General features: G+C 46.5%; 1 protein-coding gene across 5 annotated transcripts in view; it reads left to right on the top strand.

The window, feature by feature from the left end:
* Positions 1-25,076, top strand: part of Tnrc6c (trinucleotide repeat containing adaptor 6C) — a 121,937-nt gene extending 96,861 nt beyond the window's left edge. For 3 of the 5 annotated variants that reach the window (XM_074045011.1, XM_020158841.2, XM_074045009.1), the window contains 12 exons: positions 492-641; positions 2,693-2,830; positions 5,011-5,130; positions 6,950-7,033; positions 7,250-7,490; positions 11,723-11,890; positions 13,633-13,824; positions 14,296-14,439; positions 20,025-20,219; positions 21,183-21,253; positions 21,893-22,032; positions 22,952-25,076. In XM_074045011.1, coding sequence (XP_073901112.1) covers positions 492-641; positions 2,693-2,830; positions 5,011-5,130; positions 6,950-7,033; positions 7,250-7,490; positions 11,723-11,890; positions 13,633-13,824; positions 14,296-14,439; positions 20,025-20,219; positions 21,183-21,253; positions 21,893-22,032; positions 22,952-23,285 — 1,977 coding nt within the window. In that variant the 3' untranslated portion in view covers positions 23,286-25,076. Of the gene's footprint in view, positions 1-491; positions 642-2,692; positions 2,831-5,010; positions 5,131-6,949; positions 7,034-7,249; positions 7,491-11,722; positions 11,891-13,632; positions 13,825-14,295; positions 14,440-17,423; positions 17,541-20,024; positions 20,220-21,182; positions 21,254-21,892; positions 22,033-22,951 lie in introns of all 5 variants that reach the window. The other 2 variants (XM_074045012.1, XM_074045010.1) reach the window with 2 other exon arrangements.
* Positions 25,077-25,436: the final 360 nt, after the last annotated feature.

Raw genomic sequence — 25,436 nt, 5'->3', positions numbered from 1 at the left:
CTGGGTCTGGCTGGCCTCAGAGAGCATGTAGTTGCTGTAGGAAGCTCCTAGACGTTTAAGTCCAGTCACAGCTACATTTACACTAAACTTGTATCAGTTGTTTCTCTGAAATTCCAGATTAACTCGCCATCTTGTATTCTTTATTTGCTGAATCGGCAACCTTAACTAGACTTAAGAGGACTTTGCCAGCACTTCTGTTTCTTCCTGCCTACTCTACCCAAGTTAAGGGCAGTAGTATCTAAGAGGGAGTACTAGAAGCTAATGTATGTGTTTGTAAAACACTTTTTAAATGAAAACAGCGTCTTAATCCTATTTTTCTCTCTCTTTTCCCCTTCCTTTTGTCCATGTTCTCCATTCTCTCGTTATCTACACTTTTTTGATCTTTTAACTCTTTATTCATCCATACCCCTCTCTATTTCCTTGGGACACTGTTTGGTGCTTTGTCTGCTGGTGGACACTGCACACAGCTCACCCTTTCTTTTTCCAATCAGGATGGCGGCCTTGTGGAAGAGCCCACGACTTCACCGTTTTTGCCTTCCCCAAGCCTGAAGCTCCCCCTTTCCAACAGTGCACTCCCCAATCAGGCCCTGGGTGGGATTGCCTCAGGGCTGGGCATGCAAAACTTGAACTCTTCTAGACAGGTAAGGCTGTTAGGAAAGAGATGACCATTGTCTGTGTGCGCCTGGCTCTTAAAGAAATGTGCTTGAGAAGTAAACAGTCTTATTTTCTGTTAATACCTCTATTTTAATACATAATCGAACATGTAAGCATAGTTGAAAAGTGCTCCTAAGGATTTCCCTTCCTGTGACTCACGAGAGCCAGGAATCGATAACAGTGTTTGAAAAAAAAATTGTTTTTTAGCTTAAATATTTGCAACTAAGCTTGTTAACAGTATATAATGAAAGCGTACAAAGACTAATGTTGCCGTTTTTGGTTAGATGTAAGTCAGAGACATTCTTTAGTAAAGAACCTTCGAATGTAAATATTCCAGAAATTTCTCCAAGCCATCTGATCAGAACAAGTGTCTCTGAGTATGACATTACTTTAGAAGGTATTGGCATACATTTGAATGAAACTCAAGAATTTTTCAAAAGAAGCCATAATTAAAAAAAAAAAAAAACTGTATTCAAACTAAAACAATTTTAATAGAACTTTCCTTTCCAAAAACAATAGTAAAGGAAACAAGGCATTTTATAAAATGTGCTTTTGAACATACCATAGTGAAAAAAATCAATGTGTACTTAACTTCCACCTCCTCAAAACAGAAGCTACTTTGTGTTGGAAACAAGGCGAAGAACAGCCTAAAAGCAGCTTCAGGCAAGGTCCCAGTGCCTAGAATTTAACCATGTGTCAAGGCTGCAACATTGCCATCTTTATACTTAACTGAGACATGTTTGAGCTCTTCTCAGCACTCTTGGTGCTAACTTCCTGTTAGGGAAAGGCTGCCATGTTGCTGAGCAGTCTTTAGTCAGAAGAAAATGCCACAGGAGCTTCTTTCCCCTGAAGCAGGGCTGACCTCTCCTGTGAGGTTTCCAGAGACCCCACTGGATTGTTTCTCCCACAGTCTCTGATACAAAATGATGTTCAGCTGGGCATCGTGCCTCATGCCTGTAATCCCAGCTGTTCAGGAGGCAGAGATCAGGAGGATGTGAGGTTCGAAGCCAGCCTGGGCAAATAGTTCACGAAACCCTATCTTGAAAAACCCATCACAAAAAAAGTTCTGGTGGCGTGGCTCAAGGTATAGGCCCTGAGTTCAAACCCCAGCACCGCAAAAAAAGAAGAAAAGAAATGGTGTTCAAACAGACAACAAGCTTCCCAGCACAGAGCAGCCCTGCACAGTGGTTTCTCAGGGGTGAGGCCCACGGGCCCCTTTGTGCTTCCTTTGAAGGAGACCCTGGCATCTGGTGGGGCTGAGTGACCTGTGTGCCTGTAGTCCCTGTGGGATTGTCAGCAGGGCCTATCCACTCTCAGCAGCTCTCTGCTGACTCCAGGCATGATCCCAGTGCCTTTCCCTTTGCTAACCTGGAGGAGTTTAGCTGAAAATCTGCATTTCAGACAGTCCTGTGGATGTCCATAGCCCAGCAGGGATTCTGGGCACAGCAATGTCTATTGCTCTGTGACCCTCGGACAGCTTTCCCAAGAGAATCAGTGTGTCTAGCTTTATCTGTTGGTTGTAACTCCTGCCACAGAGTGAAAAATACATCCAGAATACATTTACTGTGTTCAATACTAGGTTAACCACATGAATTTGCCCATCGGTTCAATGCCAGGATTTTTTAAATAATAGCTATATTTCCCATTTGAAAGTGTTGCTCTTCTCTTGGGTCAGTGGTGATCACCACTCATTCATTCTTCTTTTGTGACTGACTGTAGACAGTTTTCTGTGTATCAACTAAACAGTCATGTCCGTGCTGCTAGTGCCTGAAACGTGCTCATGGTTTCTTTAACCTTGTTTGTAGACACTTTAAAACATACTGTTTTGCAGCTCCTGTGGTTTAAAGCCATAGGCAGCTTCGTAGGCTGGTTTTCCGTCTTCTGTAACCCGTGTGGACAGCACTCACCCAAGTGCGGTTGGGGGCAGGTTGGCAGTGGTGGGAAGCAGAGAAGTCTGCATTCATAGCAGGAAACACAGCACTTCACCTCAGCCTGCCTCCCTCCCACCTCCCTAATGGCCCACTCTTTCTCCCCGCAGATCCCAAGTGGCAATCTGGGTGTGTTTGGCAATAGCGGAGCAGCACAAGCCAGGACCATGCAGCAGCCGCCAGTGCAGCCTCTTAACTCCTCCCAGCCCAGCCTCCGCGCTCAAGTGCCTCAGTTTCTATCCCCTCAGGTCAGACTCGTACCCAGGTGGGAAGCACAGGAGGGGTGCCACACGGAAGCCATTTCTAAAGTGAGGGCTGAGTCAATCTGTACCTAAGCAGAGGCCTTTACTTTTTCAAGTGGTGAACTCGCTCTTCTGCCCCTCAGCAGCTCCACCCGTATGAACCTGTGTCACACATCCGCTGGCCAGAGCAATACTTTCTTTTATTTTTTGGGGGACAGTACTAGGAATGGAATCCAGGGCTTTGCTAGGCAAGTACTCTACCACTGAGCTATACCCCAGAGCAATTCTAAGACAGGGAAGCCGAGCCCCACACACCACTGTTGCTGTAATTCCATGCTGGTTTTTCTTGAAAACGTTAATCCAGTGACCCTGATGATGGTTCTGGGTCTCTGAGAAAGGAAAAGGCTACACTGTTTCCTGGGACCTCAGAGAGCTGCTCAAAACAACCCAGGATTGAGTGATGCTTTAGTGAAAAGCTGAATGTGATCACATGTAAGAGCACATGGGTATTATATGTGTCTAGTTAACCTTCAGTGCTTAGTATTGTATCATTTTTGCCAAGAGATTCTTAAGAAAAAAAGTCAAGTGAAATGAAGGGAAAACCAGTTGCAGTCTCACATAATTCTTAAGACCTAGGCATCATGTTGACCTTGTTTAATTCACAATTTTCCATAAGTTTTTAGTCTTTGCTTTGTTTGGTTTGGTTTGATGGGACTGGGGTTTGAACTCAGGGCTTTATGTTTGCAAATCGGAGGCTCTACCACTTGAGCCACACTTCCAATCCATTTTGCTCTGGTATTTCGAAGGTGGGGGTCTCGCTAACTCTCTGCTGGTATTGACCTTGAACCAAGATCCCCTCCCCATCTCAGCCTGCCAAGTAGCTAGGATAACAGGTGTGAGCCACCAGTGCCAGGCTGCTATTAGTTTTTAATTACAGTGTGACAATCCTTAACCCTTGTGAGAATATTCAGTAATCAGTTACTTCATATTGATAACATCTTCGAGCCTTGGGTAACTTAGAGCTTTACTCAGTATGTAACTGGGGCAGAGGAAGACTGAGGTCCTGCCTGGAAAGAGCAAACCCATCCTGAAGTCCCCACCACCAGCTGGTGTTCTTCTGGCAGAGGAAAGAACTACCTTCTCTCCTAAGAGATTTCTGTTAGCAGGAAGATATTTGGGGTTTCTGAGGGATCTTATTTTCATCCTTTTCCAAAATATAACATTCTAATCAATATTCTATAATTCATAAAATTTGATTTGTTGGAATATGGTATCTTAGTCCCTTTGGGCTGCTATAACAAAACACCTTGGCCTGAGTAATTTATAAACAGCCTGGACTTATTGCTAATAATGTTGAGGCTGCAAATCCATGGTCAAGGTGACAGAGGGTTTGGTGTCCAGTGAGGGCCCATTCATCCTGGATGGCCAATTCTGTGCATCCTCATTGACAGAAGAAATGAACAGCTTTCCTGGGCCTCTTTGATACGGACACTGGACCATTCATAAGCACAGAGCCCTGGTGACCTAATCACCTCCCAAGGCCCCACTTTGTGCTGCCACACTGAGTATCAGGTTTCAGCATAGAAATTCTGACCGCAGTGAATGGGGGACACTGTTTGCATGCAGAAGAGAACAGGATGCACCAGGGAATTTCTTGAGAATAATTGTCACTCTAGTGGTTTGAACCCAGGTTTGTATACTGAGTGGAGATGGCTAGGACTTGGTAGATGACAGTTAAGTGTATGTCAGGATGCAGGGTGTGTCTGCTCTTCCCCATAGCAGCAGTAACAACTTGCTGAGTTGGCGAGGGAGGGAGGACTTGTAGAGCTGGCCTGAGGGGCAGGCTCCTGCAGGGTCCCTGCCTCCAGTCCTTAAAGTTTTTGCTTTGGCAAGACATGAACTCAGTCGCCTGTAAGAATGACCCAGAGCCACGGAAAGTCACGTGAGTAACTGAAGTATTTGAAGGAAGAAATCTCTCGGAAGAGTTTCTTCCTTTCTTCTTTCCTGTCTGCTTCCTTTCTCCCTTATTCTGAAACATGTGAACTGCTCACATTAAAATGTCCATAAATGTTCTAATGGCCTTTGGAATTCAACAAATACAATTATCAATTAGTTTGAGTCTCAAAAAAAAAAGTAAATGTTACAGTAGAGATACAGTGGCTGATGATGTGTTTTGTATTAAACAGGTTCAAGCACAGCTTTTGCAGTTTGCAGCAAAAAACATTGGTCTCAACCCTGCACTATTAACCTCGCCAATTAATCCTCAGCATATGACGATGTTGAACCAGCTCTATCAACTGCAGCTGGTAAGCGGGAAGATGGCTGGCGTTCCAGGGCAGGGAAGAGCTCCCCTGACCTTGTGTAGCTATGCCAGCACAGCCACACCCCATAGTCCTAGCTGCTGACATTTTTTTTCACATCGGGGTATGTCATCGTGACTACTTATGAATTAGGGAGGTTTTCACTCAAGGGTGTTTTTACCTAGTTTGTGAACTTTTAGTTCCTTCTTGTTCAGAGAACCTTCCAGACTGGCCTGTCTTTTCCTTTGAGCTCTCAGCCAGAGTTTTCTCGTTTGAGCCACAGAACACACATACAGGAATGTCACTTGAGTGGTTCATTCAGTGTGACTGTTCACTTCTGCCAGGGGTGGTGTGCACAAACATCGTTTTAAAAACACAGGGGTGAAGTTACTGCATCACCTGTAGTAGATACTGTGGCGCATTCAGACTTAATTCTTTCACAGAACCCCACTTGAGAACAGCTGATGTGACCCATTCATTCTTTAAAGTTTTATAATTTAACATACTGAATTTTTAATTTTCAGACATTCTTACTGCTTTTACCTAGAATGTCATGCCATTGTATTCCTATATACATACTGAAATGTATGTACACTAAAGGGCCAAGTATATTATTTCATTCTTTAATATCCAGCACCTGATTTATTTAGAAGTCTTATCTATATAAGTCTTATCTAGTATCATCTTTGCTTAGAAAATAACGAGGAGTCATGAAGGAAGTAGAAACAAAACACACACACACACACACACACACACACACACACACACACTCTCTCTCTCTCTCTCTCTCTCTCTCTCTCTCTCTCTCTCTCTCTCTCTCTCTCAGAAAGGAGGCCAGAAAGGGGAGCTCCAGTGAACAAAACCATTGATAAGTAAAACCTTTGCTTTTAAATTTCCTCAGGCCCCCCTTTGCTGGTTTTAGGCATACATCTGTCAAGTTTGAGTATCTGGTTTTGAAATAAATAGCAAGAGAGGATGGAAGGAGGGAGGGATATCCTTGCTGCCTGAAGAGCACAGAGTTCTAGACGTGGGCAGAACTTGGACTTGGCGTTGCCCTGAGACAATTTCTTGACCCATAACAAAGGAGATGCACTGAGGTGGGACAACACACATGTGCACAGCAGCTGGAGATCCCTGCCCCATAGGAGAAGAGGGACACCGTGAGCCAGGCACACAATGGGTGGCACTGCAGGCGTTGCTGCATCCTCATGGACGCAGCTGACTGCTAGAGTCTTTGAGTTAACTAACAGATTCTTACTGGCCCCTAAATGTTAAATTATGTGTAGTATATTCTGTTCCTAAATCTTTTCCCTAAGGTTAAATCCTGGGGCCTCTAGGGATTCATATAAGTGAGGTATTTCATTCCTCCATAATTAATGAGGCGTTTCTAGTAGTGTAAGCACTGCTTCTACTTGGATTCTATTTTAATTAAGTCCTTTTGCCAAAAACATCCCCAGAAATCCAAATCGTAAGAGAAAAGTCTGGAATACGCAGCCAGCATTTTGAAACGAGCAACCACTGTGCCTCAGTGTCGAGGACACTGCAGTGGGCCAGGCAGGGAGAGGCTACGTACCCTGCTTCAGGCCCTGTCTTTGCTGTAGTTCCCGTGCTACTGGCCGAGGTGGCCATGTGGCCTTTGAGGCCATAGGAGCTTTTGACACATTGATTAGGACAGCCTGTCACACTGTTCAGCCACATCATCTAACCAATCTGGACTGGAGTCTATCTAGCTTGTTACAGGAATGTTTTTCTGTTTCATAAGGCAGGAAGTGGAAGCGTTTGTCGATGGCTTTTTCTTCTGACGCTGTCATTTTTCTGTGACTAGGCATACCAACGTTTACAGATCCAGCAGCAGATGTTACAGGCCCAGCGCAATGTTTCCGGACCCATGAGACAACAGGAGCAGCAAGTAGGTGTCATTTTGTGATTTTCCATGAGAGAGGAGACCCTAATTGATAAACTGTTATATTGCCATTGTTTTTTCCCCAGCTGAGCCTCCCCTTCAGAAGTCCTAGAACCATCGAGGTGTGGGTGGAGGCTTGCGTGTGAGCACAGTTGGTCTGTAAATTAGCTGTGCAGATCACCTCACCCCTACCTAAAGAGTGCATGTCTTTCCACCTGCCAGGTTGCGCGCACAATCACTAACCTGCAGCAGCAGATCCAGCAGCACCAGCGCCAGCTGGCCCAGGCCCTGCTTGTGAAGCAGCCGCCACCACCACCACCCCCGCCGCACCTGTCTCTGCACCCTTCTGCAGGCAAATCGGCCATGGACAGCTTCCCCCCACACCCCCAGACTCCCGGCCTACCTGACCTGCAGACCAAAGAGCAGCAATCTTCACCCAACACCTTTGCTCCTTACCCTCTCGGTAAGTCTCCTATGGACTTAAAGGCCACACCAGGTAGAGGGGCTGCCTGGAGTCCACCCATGATGACCAGGGCTGCACCACATCGGGCACAATGGCTGGTTGGTGCTAAAACAGCACATCAGAAGTACAGCCGCAGACAAATCAGAGAGCAGTTCTCTGGAAACCTCTTCATAAGGGAGTAGCCCCAACTGCCATCTGTGGATACTGAGTTTCAGTACATCCAAAAGTACTCTGAGTACAAAGTCTTTGAAAGTAGTAGGCCATGAAGCCAGCCTGGTGATACACATTTGTAATCCAAGCACTTGGGAAGCAGAGGCAGGAGGATCGAGAATTCAATGCCAGCTTGGGCATAAACATAGTGAGTTTAAGGCCAGCCTGAGTTATGTAACAAGACCCTGACTTTAAAAGGGGGCTGGGGATGTAGTTCATTGGTAGAGTGCTTGCCTAGCATGCACAGGCTCAATTCTCAGCATCTCAAAAAAAAAAAAAAGTAGCACCTTGAAAACCCCTCCAGTGTTCCCATTTCCATGGTTGGGTCTGCAGAGTTTACTCATTCCTGGCTTATTTTTTTCTCTTCTGTTTTTGCCAGCCTCTGTCTTCCAGCTTTATCTGCAGAGAAGAGATTGTCTTGTTCTGCCAGTAAAGTGTTCAGACTTTCTAACGCGGGCTTACTTCAGGGCATCAGCTATAGCTACTGTAGTACAGAAAGAGACTTGAGTAACTGGCCAAGTAACATGCAGCACAGAGCCTGACCTGTCCAAGCAGACTGGGCCAGGAGAGCCACAGGTCTTAGGAGGCAGGGTGCCCACACTACAGGTCATGAAGGCTAGTCAGGAGAGAGACAGGTTATAACAACCACAGACAGCAGAGCAGCTAGGGGAAGCACCTCAGGCTTGTTTGTTGATTGCTGTCAGAGTCCATAGACCCAGGACAGAGGGAATCGGTAGCTTAGAATACATATCTCTAAAGTGGTGAAGGCTAGCTAAGCAGCAACAAATTTGCCACCAGCTGATAACTTCCCTCTCCAGAATGCTAATACGTGTGTAAAAAGAGTGGTGCATTCCAGCCCTATGAATTCCTGCTTGGCATGTAATAAACATGGTATGTCTAAAGTAAAACTGATGAAAGGGCTGGTGGAGTGGCTCAAGTGATAGAGCACCTGCCTAGCAAGTGTGAGGCCCTGAGTTCAAATCCCACTACCACAAAAAAAAAAATTCCCATTTAACATAAAACTGACAAACCCATTATTGTCCCTGTGTTGAAGAAGCAGAAGTATCCCATCGTCAAGACCTGACTGAGGGTCGGAGTTAGGCTGCCTGGGTTTGAGTCCCAGCCCACACTAACTAGCCCACTGCTAACTTGGGCAACTTGCCTGACTCTTCTTTGCCTCAGTTTCCCCATCTATATCACCACATAGGTTTCTTTTAAAAGATTAAATGAGTTGTGTAAGGTTCTTAGACGGTGTACAAAGTGGTGAACACGTTGTTAGCTGCTTATGTAAGTTCCTCTGTTCTGGAATCATTTCAGGAACACATTTCTTCATCCACTATCCTGAAATGCTTGAGATTCCGCTCCTACCTCATTCCTGTTAACTGTGTTGGAAAGTAACATGCTTGGACCTTTATTCTTCAGGTTTTCTTCTTAGAATAATGTAAGAGTTCAATGCAAAGAATCTTCAGAATCAGATTAAAATAATTTTCATAAAATTCAATAGTATTCACATTGAAGTTATAAATGTATTGAGCATAAACCGCTAATAAGGTATAAGAAACAATCACCAGTAAAACCATCTATCTTGCTGCCTCTTTTTCTGTAGCAGCACAGATGCTAAAGAGCCTCTTAGAAACTAAACAATTTGCATGTCAGGAAGCCAGTAGTCCATGTTGTCATGGACTTCCGTCCTCCACCCTTCTTGCACTTTGAGCCTCTCCAGGCTCTTCTGTCTCTTGCCTCCTGGAATTGGCCATCTGGATGAGGTCAGGCATTATCGGTAGGATGAAAGAATCACACACCCAGTGACTTCCAACGCTATGGGGAAGGAAGTTCACTTTCACCTTGAGTAGCGAAAGAAACATCAATGAATAGGATGTAAGCTTGAGCCTCAGACCAAAAGCTAGAATTTCAGTGAATAAAGCTTTTGGTGCACTTGAGGCTGACACAGGAGGATCACAAGTTCAAGGGCACCCTGGGCTACGTGGCAAGAGCCTGTCTCAAAAAAAAAACTAAAAAGAAGAAAAAAAGAGGAGGGCTCTGCAAATAAAGGAGCAGAAAGCCTCAGAGAGAGCCCTGACATTTTCCAGGGCCATCCATGTTGGCAGGCACCAGGTCAGTCTAACTGTAGCTGACTTACAGAAGGAGGAGCTGAGAGGGCTAAACTGTGAGGCTTGGAGTGCTCTGACCTTCTAGCCACCTTGTACGATAGCTCTAGACAGATGAAAATGAGGACTGGGAAGCAGAGGTTGCAGGTAGGATACCCCTTGACAGTATCAGACTGCCAGGCCTGAAGAGTGTGTGACTGCAATGCATTAGTTACCAACATTTAAAAATGGGAAACGGTCGACTAACACTGGTTCCTGACCTCTCTTACAGCTGGCTGCATGGGGTCTGCATGCCATATGGCGGTACCTGGTGGGCCCAGTCACACCACTTACCGTGCTCCAGTCCCTCATGCCCACCTCACCTTCAGTGGTACTGCCTACCCGGCTCCTCTAGGCATTGGAATTTCTAGTCCTTGATTGAAAGTTGAGAACCAAAATGTTCCACTTTGCCTAGGAGTCTCCTCTGCTGTGTCACATAATACACATGGATGTGTGGGTGGACGTGTGGTATGGGAACTGTTGCCCTCAAGAGTGTGATCTGAAGTATTGGGCCACCCTGGTGTTCCTTGCTCCTCCCACCCAAGCAGTCTGCCACTCCTAACTGGTGTCCCTCTCAGGACCTCTCCTTTAGCCTCTGGTCATGGTCCTCATCATCATCTTTCTTGGCAAATCCGCCTGGAGCGTCAGCTCAGCATGCCAGCTGGAGGCCTGGCAGCACCCACACTCCTGTAACATAATTTCACCAAACATAGAATTGACTTATCCCAACCAGCTTGTTCTGTTGAGTGGTATGTCAGGATGCTGAGAAAGTTTGCTTTTTTGTGGGTAGTTCCCACAAGGTGATGTGAAATCCAAAAGGGTCTCCTCATTGTCTGCACTTACTCTGTTCTGTGGATGCTGCTTGGGAAGCCTCAGGAGTATGTTTATGTAGCAGGGAACAAAATGGAGAGAATTGTGGGGAGCGGAGAATGTGAAGCTTGTGAGAACTTGACATAAGCACAGCTATGCCCAATAATCTACAGGCCAAGTTGGCACAGCTCCGGCCACAGACGGGGGAAGGGCAAAATGCAACATGACTGCATTTCCTAAATTGTTTACGTTCAGAGGGTAGCAATCACAGTTTTCTCCTGTTACAGTGTCACACCCACCTCCTTGTTTGCCACTGTATATAAAAGACTGCTGGCAAGGGGTGGCTGCTGTGGAGGCTGCAGTGGGGGGCGGGGTGGGGGGGAGGGGAACGGCTGCTGTTGTGTGTCTGTGAGTCTAAATGACCGAGACTTTATGCTAGAGATTAGCAGAAAACATGAGACAGTGGGAGTACCGAGACTTTAAAGAATAGAAAAGGAGTAAGGTTTTAAAGAATAGAGAAAAGACGCAAAGTAAACGAAGAAAAGAGAAATTTTTAAAAAGTAACGAGGCTGTTGTGCGTCTCCATCTGAGCGCCCAACACACCTGAACCCAGCTTTCTGCATGTTTGTCTTCTATCTTTTGTTCTTTCTGCATCTCCAGTGGCCCCCAGTTAGGTTCATAGGACAGAGCCTGGTGCGGGTTGCAAGAAGAATCATGAGTCATGCTTAGTGGAAGACTATTTTCATTTTCACCTTAATTAGAGAATAGTATTCCTTATTATCCTATATTATATTAATACATATCATAATACACATATTCAAATATTAAATATATGTATATATTAAATACATGACATATTTAAGTTTTAGAGTGAGTGAGTGAGTGTGTGTGTGTGTGTGTGTGTGTGTGTGTGTGTATGTTAAAGAGAGTAAAAGTATTTTTCACCAGCATTAAAAGTTATGGTTGAAGTGTGTGGCTGCGACTAAAGGCTGAGGTTGACTCTCCAGGAAGGCTTTCAGAATCAGAGAAGGAGCAAGCCAACCCTAACAGTGTTTCTGTTTTCAGCTGGACTAAATCCAAACGTGAATGTCAACAGCATGGACATGACCAGTGGCTTGCCTGTGAAGGACCCATCTCAGTCCCAGTCACGCCTCCCCCAGTGGACACACCCAAACTCAATAGATAACCTGTCCAGCGCTGCTTCTCCCCTGGATCAGAATCCTAGCAAGCATGGTATGTCCTGTCCTGTCCTGTCTGCAACACCACACAGCAAAGGGGTAACTGCTGGTTTATTCATTGGTTATCCTGAAGTATAGATTACTTACTCCATGCATTTCTATGAATTCAACACCGAACCACTCCATGCCCTTGCAGAGTATGTAAGATCTCAACTAATCACAGAGTAAACTTCTTGAACCTCACCCATCAGATCTTAGCTCAAACCCAGAAATCACTGAAAATGCCCCAGAGCAGCAAAGACTATAGGTCATAAGCTGTATGCTTTTTATTTATATCTGTATTCAACAAAAATAAGTTTACTAGAAATTTTTTTTCAAAAAAAAAAAAAAATACAGGAAAGCAAATGCTGAGAAAGGAGAAAGAAGCAAAACTGATAACCGTAAGAGACAATTTCACTATTGAGCATCACATTTAGTTCTGAACTTCCTGGTGGCATAAATAACAAAGGAAATTTTAATAGAGCATATAGTTCTTTCTTCCCCCCCCCCCCCCCCCCCCGGTACTGGGGCTTGAACTCAGGGCCTTCGCCTTGAGCCACTCCACCAGCCATTTTTTTGTGAAGGGGTTTTTCGAGATAGGGGCTCTTGAACTATTTTGCCTGGGCTGGTTTCAAACTGCAGTCTTCCTGATGTCTACCTCTTGAGTAGCTAGGATTACAGATGTGAACCACCAGCACCTGGCTATATAGTTATTTCTTGATCTAAAGCAATCTAAAAGGAAAAAGAAAATTCTTCCTAATGGTTGATTCTATGAGAAAATCTCCCTTGTAGCACGTGGACCCTTTTCTTGGTACAAGAGAGCACTGGCCCCAAGATTGGTCTACAGATCTAAAACCTAGTTTATTCTTCCATAGTAAGGAAAGGACGCAATAAGTAAAACCAGAAAGGTTTCTTATGGGCAACTTCCAATAGTATATAAAGGTTTCCAGCCAGGCGCTGTGGGTCATGCCTATAATCCTTAGCCCTCAGGAAGCAAAGACCAGAAGAATCTTGGTTCCAAGCCAGCACAGGCAAATAGTTCAAGAGACCGTATCTCAAAAAAACCCATCACAGGAAAGGACTGGCAGAGTGGCTCAAGTGGTAGAGCACTACCTAGCAAGCAAGAGGCCCTGAGTTCAAACCCCAGTGCAGCCAAAAACAAAAGATTTCCAATTTGGCAAGGAGTATGTCTCAGTTGGTAGAGCAAGGCCCTGACTTTGATCCCTAGCACTTCAAGAAAACAGTGTTTGTGGAGCACAGTGGTGTGCCCATAGTCCCAGCTACTTAGGCTGAGGCAGGAGGATTGCTTGCTCCCAGCAATTGGAGACTACCATGAGCTTCATGGAGAGACCCTGTCACTAAAAAAAAAAAAAAAAAAAAAAAGTTCCCAATTTGACAAAGTAGAATAATTCTTCAAGACTTTTGGCAGAGAGCATGCATGAGGCCCTGAGTTTGATTCCCAAGCACTGGAAAGAAAATTCTGGAGTGTGATTATCACTACTTGGCCTAGACTAGCGGTTATAGCTCAGTAGCAGGGTGCTTGCCTGGCATGCACTAGGCCCTGGGTTCCATCCCCAGCACCACCTCTCCCCAAAAAAAGTTTTGGTCCTCCAAGGAAAGTCCTCAGCAGACCAAGTCTGACAATTCCTGTAACTCTGAAAGGGGCAAGTCCTTGGAGCTGGAAGAGAAGGCTCTGTGGCATCCCCTGGAAGCTCCAACAGAAAGTATTCATGCAGTTCCTGTCCTGTTGTCCTGTAGGTGCTATCCCTGGAGGTCTAAGCATTGGGCCTCCAGGTAAGTCCTCCATTGAAGACTCCTATGGCCGGTACGATTTAATCCAAAACAGTGAGTCACCAGCCAGTCCTCCTGTAGCTGTTCCCCATAGCTGGTCACGTGCCAAGTCTGACAGTGATAAAATCTCAAATGGCTCCAGCATCAACTGGCCCCCAGGTAAGACCACACAAAACTTCTGAGCAACGGCAGATCAGACCTACCCCTGAACCTGGGAGAGAGTAGGCAGAAGACCCAGGATCTGCATTCTGGGCTCTGGAACCATTGAGTCCATGGCTTTGGCATTCCCATCAGGAATCCATTTGATCAGTTTGGGCTGTGGTTGGTATCAAGCATTATTTTGCAGCCCTTCAGTTCACATAGGGGTAGGGGTGGCAGAGGAAGTAGGCAAGGGGTGCTGGATCCTGTCTGCTAACAACATGCAGATCATCATGTGGTAGTTGTTGTGCCTGGTTCTAGTTTGTTCTAAAGGAGTGATTAATGTAATGAAAGAGCATCTAGAGTGTGCCTCTGAATTTGATTATCAGAGTTTTTTAATTTCCAGAAACAGTAAAAAAAAAAAATATTTTTTTTAAATGTCATGAAGCAGTGTGAAGGTGTTTTAGTATGCAGCCTTGTTTCCGTAAACAGAATTCCATCCTGGAGTTCCATGGAAAGGACTTCAGAACATCGATCCCGAGAATGACCCTGACGTCACTCCTGGCAGTGTCCCTACGGGGCCTACCATCAACACCACCATCCAGGATGTCAACCGCTACCTCCTCAAGAGTGGAGGTGAGGGGCTGCTCCACCTGCCTTGTGGGAGGGTTTTCTAGGCTCCTGCTGAGGCACTGGCTGGCAGTGGGGCTGGTGAGGTGGTGTGTCAGGCACAGTTGGTGGGCACCTTCTTGTCACATGACTGCTGCAGCATCAGGAGATAACAGGCAGTGCCTGTAGGGAGGTGGGGCATGGTTGGGGCACGTACTTCTGCTTGACTTATTAACACCACAGGGTCAGTGTCCCTCAACCAAAATGCTGGGGACAGACCAAAAGTATTTCAGATTTTGAAGATTTTTCAGCTTTGGATATTTGCATGAATTTTTCTGGCTGCACATCCAAAATGTTCCACCATAAACTCAAAGACTCTTTGGATTTCAGATCATTGGATGAGGGATATACAACCTGAATGTCATGTTACATCATTGCTTTAAACATTGTGTTATAAAAAATCATGATGTTAAACAGTAGCTTTTTAATGAAAAGGGTTCCACTTGAAATCTTGTAACAGTGAAAAGGAATTGATCCTTTCTCCATCCAATCCATTTTTCCTTTCCACAAAAACTCTGGTAAAAAGACTGAAAATGTATCCTGAGGACTTTCGGTGCTAATCTTGGGTTTCAGGATGCAGAAGAGGAAGTGTGGTTAGGAAGCACAGTGTGGAGCTCAGGTGCAGCAGCTCCCCTGCCATACGGCAGGCACATGCAGAGGCAGGTGCTAAAGAGCTGTCTCCCATAGTGTCAGCCAGGTTTCTAGACATGCCTGTCACTCTTACAGCCTATTTACAGTTCCCAGAGCATACATTTAGGTCCCACTTAACACCCATCCTGCTGGACCTTAGTGTTGGATCTTTAAAGCGCCCAGCTTCTGAGACATGCCTGGTCCTCATGGAAGCCACACGAGTACAGACCACCCATGTGCTGCGCTTCTTGGACTTTGCAAGTGTCCCCGATGTTAGGGACAGAGGCATGGTACCCAGAAATAGGAGCCTGCATGAGATGGCAGGGACACTAAAAGTAAGAAAATGATCCCGTGTATTCTGACACCTGTGGAGAAGTGTGATGTGGGTTGTGCTAATCCAGGTATTTGGAGAGGGCGGAAATGACTGAGGCTGTTCGGTACTCAGAGCTTCCTGAACGAAGCTTTGATGGGTAACTGGTGATTCCTCCTCCCCTGGGTGGCACCAGGAGCATTGCAGATGGCCTCCACCATCTGCCCAAGTGTCCTGGGGCAGCTGTCTTTGGTTGTATACCTGCCGATAAAAGAGATAGCCCAAGAGCAGAGTGGAATCTAAGCCTAAGAATGTATTGGCCATCAAGACAAGAAAACAGAATGCAATCCAGCATTACAGAAATCGACTAGCCTCTGCACCTGAGTGACTGGAAGCCCCACTCGCGCATGGTGCATCCCTGGTGTGCCCTGTGTCTCTGGAGGTCTCAAGCCTGCTGTGACACAGTGCTCAGCATCAGTCAGCCCAGGCTACAAGCACAGGCTATGATAGGCCCAGGCACTGAGAAATCATGATTCCTGGATGCTAGCACTTCTCAAGGCTGTGTGTAGCATCCTGTCAGGCTTTGTCTCTCAGAGAAAGGGGAGTACAGCAAGCGAATCTCTGAGTAGACGTTGTTGGCCACAGAGCACCACCACAGCGCAGTGGGAGTGACTGCCTCCCTGCTAGCACATGGCACTGCAGCCAGCCAGCTCCCCTGCAGACCAGAACCTAGCTACAGAAGGCTGTCATGTTGTCGAGTGACCTGCTTGACGTGAAGTACAGAGAAAGGAAGAAAAAAGAAATGCTCACAGTCCTCTTTACGTGCGCTCATCATGGGTTTTCTTTAGTGTATTAGGTATGAGCATTTTCACTAGATTGTCATTGGCAGTGAGTTCTGATTTATATTAAAAACTCACATCAGCCTCATCTTTGTTGAATACCATTCAGTTTGAACCCTTGAGAAGTAAATACCAACCAGAATGATGAAGTGCTTCATCTAGAAAGGAAAACTACGTCTATGGGACAAATTTGAAAACCAGGACATTGTTAAATTCTAGGCACTCTGTTAATTATAAGAAAAACACCACAAGGGTTAACAGTCTGTCACCCTGGGGTCTCAGGCTAATGACATGCTGGTGGTAGAGCTGAAGCTTTTGAACCAAAGACCACAGATGGGACACCAAAAAGTACACAAGTGTCAGCTCCCAACAGCTCTGCAGAGATCAAGTACTGCTGTTCACTGTGCACAGCACACCAATGGTACCACACTCCTGGTGGGCCCCTGAGTTGAGGGACTGTGACTTTTATATACTAAGTATTAATATGTATTTGTTGTACGGGGAGTTTCATTGTGACAAGGACTGTGGCTTTTGAGAAGCTATCAGGTTCTGTGCTCCTGTCCTGAAGCCGAAAGAGTACCCTGCTTGGACCAACCCACCACACATTGTTATTCCACAGCTTCTTGATTTCTTTACAGGCTTGTGAGGGAGAGTGACAGTTAAAAACAAACAAAGCCACATGGAGCTGAGCATGGCCATGAGGAACCCAGGTGCCATGAGGGCCATGCCCATATGCCCCTTGTCCCCTGCAGGAGAGAAGGCTGAATTCATTTTCCAATTTTGTGGCTGTCGTTTGAATTGTGAAAGAATGAGTGTTGCCCTGTATTTAAATTTTTATCCTTTTTGAAAGGGTAAATCACTGTGGTACTTTAAAACTCTGGCGTGGTATTTTGAAGAACATGGAGGGGATTCTCTTCCCCCGTGACTAACCCCCAACCTCAGAGATTCATGCTGTTCCTAGAACTTTTTGGAATGTCCCAGGGGCTACAGGACTTAGAACAGGAGGCATCCCTTAACTTCCTCCCCACACCACACTTTTACATTTGGGGTTTTCTACGAATAGCAGCTTCTTAGAAAAAAACTCCTTAATGAGCTCAGCTCTTCATACCCCTGTCAGAGCTGCTCAGCACACACTTGCTGCCCCTCTCTCAGTGCCGTGTTTGGTTCTGCAGGGTCCTCCCCACCATCCTCTCAGAATGCCACACTGCCTTCCTTGAGTGCCTGGCCACTCAGTGCCTCTGGCTACAGTGGCTCTTTCAGCAGCATTGCTTCTGCGCCTAGTGCTGCAGGTATGAACTGGCCTCTCAACTTGCAGGTTGCATTTTCTTTCTTTCCCCAAACAGCTGTGAGATGCCACAGCTTTTCCTGTTGGTCCATTTGCTTCCTCCTGAGCTGGGAGGCCACGTGGTGATGGCTGCTGTCAAATAGAGGCAACACTGTCTCTTCCTGGGGTCTTGGAGATCACATGATGTGTAAGATGCAAGTGCAGACTTGGCCCATAGCTTCTGCCTGAATAGTCTGCTCCCCTCTTGCCTCTGCCCCTTGGCTCCATGACAAGGCAGCAGGTTAGAACGCACTGTTACTTTGAGTTTGCCATAGGGGTGGAGACTCAGGTAGGCCCTGTTGCTAGCTCCCAGCACCCATAAACACTCGTGTCCCACTGCTTATCTCAGTGTAATATCTGATGCACTCCCATATTCCTGTAGACCACAGCAGTCCTCCAAATAAGTCTTTTCTTTTAGGTTAGGGATCTTGGAGAATTGTTCATAAAAACTCCAGAGGAGCTGGGTGCCAGTGGCTCACAGCTGTAATCCTAAATACTCTGGAACAGAGATCAGGTTGATCTCAGTTGGAGGCCAGCTGGGGAAAATAGTTCTCAAAGCCCTATCTTGAAAATACCCAACACAAAAATAGAGCTGATAGAGTTGCTCAAGTGGTAGAGCTCCTGCCTATCAAGCATGAGGCTCTGAGTTCAAACCCTAGTGCCACTAACTAAATAAATAAAATCTCCAGAGGAGCCTGAAGTGGCCACACTTGTGATCCCAGGCTAAGGCAGGAAGATCATGAGTTCAGGGCCATTCTGGGCTACATATCAAGGCCCTGTCTCAAGGGCATAGATGTAACCCAGTAGTAGAGTGCTTGCCTAGTATGCACAAGGCCCTGGGGTCGGTCCCTAGGACCAAAAAAAAAGAGAAGAAAAGAAACTCAGAGGGATTTGAATCTGAATTTTTTTTTCTTTTTGGCAGTACTGTTTGGGGTTTGAACTCAAGGTCTTAGCCACGCCCTCTGAACCTGAAATTCTTAGACATAAATCTGGTACACATTGTGAGGCAGATTTTTTAATAGATGTATTGTTTGTGAATTTCTTCACATATATCTCTATATTCTATTAAACCTTCTCACCCTCATTTTTTAAACCAGTGTGCTATACTGTCTACCGCATGAGGGCCACATTCAGGCATCAGTTTCCTCCTTAGGCAGTCTTGTGATACCAGTACCTAGGGGAGAAAGCAGTTTTGGTGTAATCTAGCATCTTATTTAAAAAGAAAAACAAAGCAAGAGCTTCTGTATTCTTTATTCTTTCTAATGTTGATTGAACGGCGGGTTTAGACCTTTAATCTTTCCACAATCATATAGTTAAAGAGCAAGGGTAAAATAAAATCACCTTCCCTATAGCCGAGTCAGTTCTTAACATCTTTTTTGGTTGTTGTTGTGGGTGGCATGGGGTTTGAACTCAGGACCTCATGCTTACTAGGTAAGCACTCTACCACTTGAGCCACACCCAAGGCCGACCAAGTCAGTTCCTCATGGCATTTTCCAAATCTAGCATTTGTTTACTGAGTCACAGTCCTCAGTAGCCAGGCTTGGGCACCACAGCTGTGCCATCTGTGGATACTGTTTGCTGCAATGCTGTTCCACAGGGAGCAGTGAGCACCCTGCTACCTTTGTGCTGCCTCCCCTGTCTGCACAGAAGCAAGTGTCCAAGGCTAGTAGTCATTACTGATTTTAGTTTTTCTCCCAAAGAGCTATAACACAGTGCATTTCCTCCCCACCACACACACCCCCCCACACACATCCTGCCCAGGCCGGTACCACGCAGGTGCTGCACTTCAGCCTGAGGGCAGCAGGGCTGCAACTGTGTCTACAGCATGTCAAACAAGGTGGTCTCTGGAGCCTTTGGGAAATTACACTGGCTGGTGGGGAGGGTGGTATGTCAGAAGGAGCACTGCTCTGACAGAGGATGGATGCTTCAGAAATAGCATAAAGAAGGATATGTACATAGCATGGTTCTGACCTTGATTGAGGGCTAATGTCATGAAGACATGCCCTGAAAGAATATGTTAGTAAATTAACTTTACGCTTGAACCTCAAATGCTCTTTTCTTGATGACAAATGTTAGCAGATCAGAAATACTGGCAAGGTTTGAACTGGATGCAGACTGTGTCTTTAAGCAGAAATTACAGAAAGCATGGCTGGGCACACTGGCACACACACCTGTGGTAACAGCTACTCTGTGGACTAAAGTAAGAGGATTGATTGAGCTCAAGTTCGAGGCCAACCTCTGTAAGCAATGGAGTGAGATTCTAGCAAAAAAAAAAAAAATCAGAAAAAATGGAGCGTACAGTGGCCTTGCTTCGAGGCACTTCATTGGTGTTTCTTTTTCCTCCCGTCTTGCTGGTATGAGAGAACACTGCTGGCTCCCTCCCTAAACCCAGCAGTCACTTTTCCTCTTCACCTGCAGAATACATATGCTGTGTTTCTTTGCCTTCTAGGTAAACTGTCAGACATTAAATCAACATGGTCCTCTGGCCCAGTCTCCCACACGCAAGCCTCGCTGTCCCATGAGCTGTGGAAGGTGCCCAGAAACACTACTGCACCCACCAGGCCCCCACCAGGGTTAGCCAATCCCAAACCTTCCTCCACCTGGGGCGCCAGCCCCCTCGGCTGGACCAGCTCCTACTCTTCCGGTAAGTGCTTTCTCCTCATGTTGAGATGGGCTTAGGGCACTTCAAACTGCTTGGCTCATTCCTTAGGGAATGTATCTATTGCTTTGTCCCCACAACTCCCTTGTCAAGACTCCTGCCTGCCTCCCTGGAGGCTGGGAGGGGTTAGGTTGCTGAGGCCACCTGGACTGGCACAGTATTAGCCAGCCAAACCCAGTGTTTGAGCATCAGCCCTGCAGGTGTAGCTACAGTGGCTTTGCTCTGGGCCAGGAGGTTCCAGCAGTCCCAGTGCCCATCCTGCTCTGAGCCGCGTGTGCTGTGTCCTTGAGAGACCCATTCAGCCTCCATCAGCCAGCACTAGTATTTCTCCTTCTTGTATTTGCTTCTCCATGAGATTTCATTGGAATGTAAGGGCTTTCTAGGCCAGAAACTAGACAGACCAGCCATTTAAAAGCCACACTGTTGTGCTGTTGCAGCTCTGTAGGCTCTGGGGTTCACGCTAAACCGGGGGAGGAAAGAAAGGTTCTGGGCATTTAGGTGACTGAAGGTGTAGGTCAGCTGCAGAGAGCTTGAGAGAGCATTCCAGCCTTTCAGTAGTGGCCCCTGTGAGTTCCCTTCATCTCATTAACAAGCAGCATTTTACTGTGTTGATTCTAAGTGGGGGGTTGGATTAGGCCAAGGTAGGACACCAGAACTTCTCAGGTTACTCATCTGTCCCATCTCACCTGTCCCTTGAGGCACAGATAGGAAGGCACAGGCCTCCTGGGCTGGAGGGCATTCCATGAAGTCAGGTTTTCCCAGGCTGTAGGCACGGTCTGCAAGCATTGTGAAGTTTGGTTTATCAGAAGGCACCTTAGCTTCTACAAGGCTGAAAAGCTTAAAGCCTGCCATGAATTTTAGCTAAGATTAGAAACTTGGAAGGGGGCGGCCACCTGACTCCTGTGTGGCCTGTCAACTGAGTTCTTGTCCCCTGGACTTGTCACACAGGTTCTGCTTGGAGTACTGACACCTCAGGAAGAACAAGCAGCTGGCTCGTTCTTCGCAACCTCACGCCCCAGGTACAGGCACCGGTGCGGTAGGAGGAGAGCCCTGCGGTGCCCACAGGGTCACTGAGCAAACCACTGACTGTCTGTGGCGGGTGTCCTTGCTCAGGGTTCAGGGATGACAAGGACAAGTGCAAGGAGATTGTGAGTGCTGGAATAGGGCTCAGGTGGCACAAAACAGACACAGCTAGGGGGCTGCTTCTAACCTGCTCCCAATTATTATTTACCCTTTAGGGCTGAGAAAGTATGCCTTAACAGAATTGCTTATCTTACAACTGCCCTTCAAGAGTGACTTGGCTGCTGTCTTACACAGTGGTCACCATTCTCAGGCCTGGGGCACATTACCTGCAAGGGACTGGTACCAGGCTCTGTGGGGTATGCTCTGTGAGAGAGCAGCAGAGCACAAAATGGCATTTTGGTTCTTCCTCTGATTGCTTTAACTCATGAAAGACAACGGAAGTATCCAGCATTTCAGGTTTGTGCCTGGCCACAGAGGCATCTGTCAGTGTCAGAAAGCTATATATACATCACTAAGCCTTTCAAAGGAAAACCATTTTCCTAATGTTTAGTGCATCCAGTTTCAATGCCGTGTATGCTTAATGACGTGAGAGATGTCAGAGGAAGCCGCCTGGGTGCCCTATGCTTCCTCCTCAGATCGATGGTTCCACACTGCGGACGCTGTGCTTGCAGCATGGGCCTCTCATCACATTCCACCTGAACCTGACGCAAGGCAATGCCGTGGTCCGCTACAGCTCCAAGGAGGAAGCTGCCAAGGCCCAGAAGTCTCTGCACATGTATGTTTCTTCTCAGCTGCCCAAAGAGCTACAAGTACCCATGAGTGTGGGGAGGGGAGGGGGAATCCTGGAGCTGCCCTCTCACACTACCCCAAGCTGGGCACCTCAACTATTGTTTCATGGTTCTGGATGCTGGAAGTCCAAGAGCAAGGTGTGGGCAGACTGGATTCCCTTGAGGCCTCTCTTCTCAGCTTGTAGAGAGCCATCCTCCCTATGTTCTCATGTGGCTGTCCCGTGTGCATCTGTGTCCTGATCTTGTTTAAGGGTACCAGTCTTTGGATTAGGGCCGCCCATGTGACTTCAGTTAATTACGTCTGTGAAGACCCTGTCTCGAAACAGTCACCTTTGGAAACACCAGGGCTTAGGATGTCAGGGTATTAATTTGGGGAGAAACAGTGGAGTTTATTGTCAGTGTGTCATGATGAGCTGGCTTCTGTTGCCACTGAGTTGCTGTGCTACTCCTCCATAAGGAAAGGCTCCCAAGGGCACCTGGGAGGATCCAGTGATAGAAAGCATGCACCTTCCTCAGAAATGTCCAGATAGTGACACTTCTCACAAGGGCATGGGTGGGGCTCACCACAGCCCTGCTGCCTCAGTAGGAGGCTGCTTCCCATAGAGTGAAGTAGACCAGCTCAGAAGCATCACTTGAGCAACCATGAGGCCTAGAAATGAGTCCTGGTGTTAGCCAGGCTGCAGATTGTGCTGATGCTAATTGACCTCCTAGTTTGACGGTGCATTTAACATGGGCTCCACACACCAACACACTATCGCTGCCAGAAGTTTGCTAAAATGACCAATGGCAGCACAGCCAGAGGACTGTGTTGGGTAGCCTATGACCTGAGGCCTTCAGCTGTGCCTTTTCTGGTGGCACAGCCTCAAGACTTGGAGTGGTGCACTCACCTGACCTCCTGTTTTCTAGGTGTGTGCTGGGAAACACTACCATCTTGGCGGAGTTCGCCAGCGAAGAAGAAGTGAACCGGTTCCTAGCCCAAGGCCAAGCCCTGCCGCCCACCTCCAGCTGGCAGTCCAGCAGTGGGAGCAGCCAGCCACGGCTGGGCACCTCGGGCAGCACCCACTGGAATGCCCCGTGTCTTGGTGGCAAAGGGAGCAGCGAGCTGCTGTGGGGCGGAGTGCCCCAGTACTCTAGCAGCCTGTGGGGCCCACCCAGCACTGACGATGGCAGGGTGATTGGCAGCCCTACCCCACTGAACACGCTGCTGCCCGGGGACCTGCTTAGTGGGGAGTCCATCTAGGCACCGCCGTCATCAACGAGGAAGAGAGCTGACCTTTCCAGGCCCGGTGCTGTGGCCCTGCTGAAGGCCGAGCCACACTGCCCCTTCAAGTACCTCTGTCCAGTTCTGAAGATGAACCGTGGCCGCGGCCCTTGTGAACTGTTCCTAGACAGTGCGGGCTGCGTTTGGTCAGTGTCACATGCTAACGACAGGATGTCCCCTTGTAGCTCTTTATTTTGTGTCGTCTTACGTTCGTATGGAGTGTTGTCATTTTGAGTTTTAAGTATAAAAGCTGCTTAGAATAGTTCTATCATGAAGGGCACTTTTCAGATTGTGGGCTGGAAAGGGTTATTTTGTCATGGGGGGAGGGAGGGGGATGCGAAGCCTATTTAAAGTGAGCCTGTGACGGTTATGCACATTGCCAGAGGCGGCGGGGCAGGGGCAGGGAGGCCGGTGGTGGTGTGCATCGAAGGCACAGAGCTGAGCGGGCGCCGTCTGCCATCTGCTCTCTGTCCCCCCTGGATCCGCCTATGCACATTACCCTTGTTTCATTACTTTTTCATGTCATTTTTTTATCCCAAAAAATATTTTTTAAAAGTTTAAAAAAAAAAAAAAAGACATATCAAACATGCAAATACTTGAATCCAGCAGGCCAATAATGAAATGTGAACACTTTCTAATTCTACACTTCCAGGTTGACATCAGTACACAGAAACAGGCTCTAGGAAAAATTTCTAAGTTCATAGCCTATGTGTGCGAGCATGGGTGTGTTGCGTGTGTGCGTGTGTGTGAGAAACTGTGCATGTGTGTGCGTGCTCCTGCACGGTACGCGTTTCTGGTATGCACGTTTGAGGTGTGTGAGGGATTTAACCGTGGGTTCTCCCTTTTATTCAGTGTATGCTTTTCTTGGCGCATTGGTCGAAACGTTTGTTGTTACTGTTAGCTTCTAACTTTGCACTGAGGCGTCCCTGCCCTTTCTTTAGCTAATCCTAAACATGAAGAGAATTCACAGGACAGGGCCGGCGACAATTCACGTGTAAATGTTTACTCAAGGACTCTGATATTGCGTTTAAATTACAGTGTATATCTCTGGAGAAGTAATATGTGTATCTACCTTTAGCAGCTTTTTATCATGGACTAATGCAAGAAAATTATTACCAGAGTATTGCACCATTTTCCATTTGGAATATAAAGCTAGAACTGTTGCTGAACTGTGGCCATAGATACTGGTGGAGAGTGGGTGTTCCGCCCACCGAGCGGAAGCCAGCACTTGGATGTGGTTGGGACTGCTTTTGGAGGAGCCCGTGGTTTGGGCTCCCACCTGTTTACAGACCTTTTTTTCTCCTTCAGACTTTTAAAATTAAAAAAAAAAAATTTAAAAAGGAATTAAAAAAAAAAAAAAGAAAAAGACTTCTGTCCTAAAGAAACCTATTTTCAGAATGCAGATGCGTTACTTCAGAGCTCTGGGATTGGACAGTGCTGTCCCCCTGCGGCCATCATCGTGGACTCTGTTGATTGTTCTCGTCCCTTTGTCAAGGTGACAAGGCGCTGTGGTCACTGTCTTGCACATGCGGACACGCTCTCAGGAAAGCCAGGGCTCCCGAGGGCAGCTCCACACCATTTCATGTATTTTTAAACCCAACTCCTAGCACTGAAGATGTTATTAAAAAAAAAGAAAGAAAGAAAGAAAAATTTAAAAAAATAATAAAAGAAGAAAAGAGGAAAAAAAAACAGAAGAAAAATACCTAATCTCTAATGTGTAGCAGTTACATATTTACCAAATAATGGACTCAAAAGAAATAGATGTTTGAAGAGTGCTTTATATATTAAAAATTGCTTTATGTTTTAAAAATGATTGATGTTTTGATTGTTTTGCAAGGAAGAAAGACAATGGAACAACATACCCTCAAGTATGTTTAAAAATAACCGAACATTGTGCTCCCTGCCTGCCTGATCAGGAAACTTGTGCATTACATTTTTTTAATTAGCTTTTTAATGGTTTTATCAAAACAAAACAAGAAAAGAAAAAAAAAAAAGAGTCCTGCAAGTTTGCAGATCAACAAAAGCTGGTTTTATAGAGGATCATGAGCTATGCACAAACTGGGTTCAAGACTTTTTCTCAAGAGTAGTAGTGTGTTCAGCTGAGCAGACCCTCCTCAGCTCAGAGTGACT

This window comes from Castor canadensis, chromosome 11 (assembly GCF_047511655.1).
Source record: "Castor canadensis chromosome 11, mCasCan1.hap1v2, whole genome shotgun sequence".
NCBI classification, from domain to species: Eukaryota; Metazoa; Chordata; class Mammalia; order Rodentia; family Castoridae; genus Castor; species Castor canadensis.
Note: the sequence above shows the minus strand (reverse complement) of the source record. Positions and strands in the feature narration are given on the sequence as shown.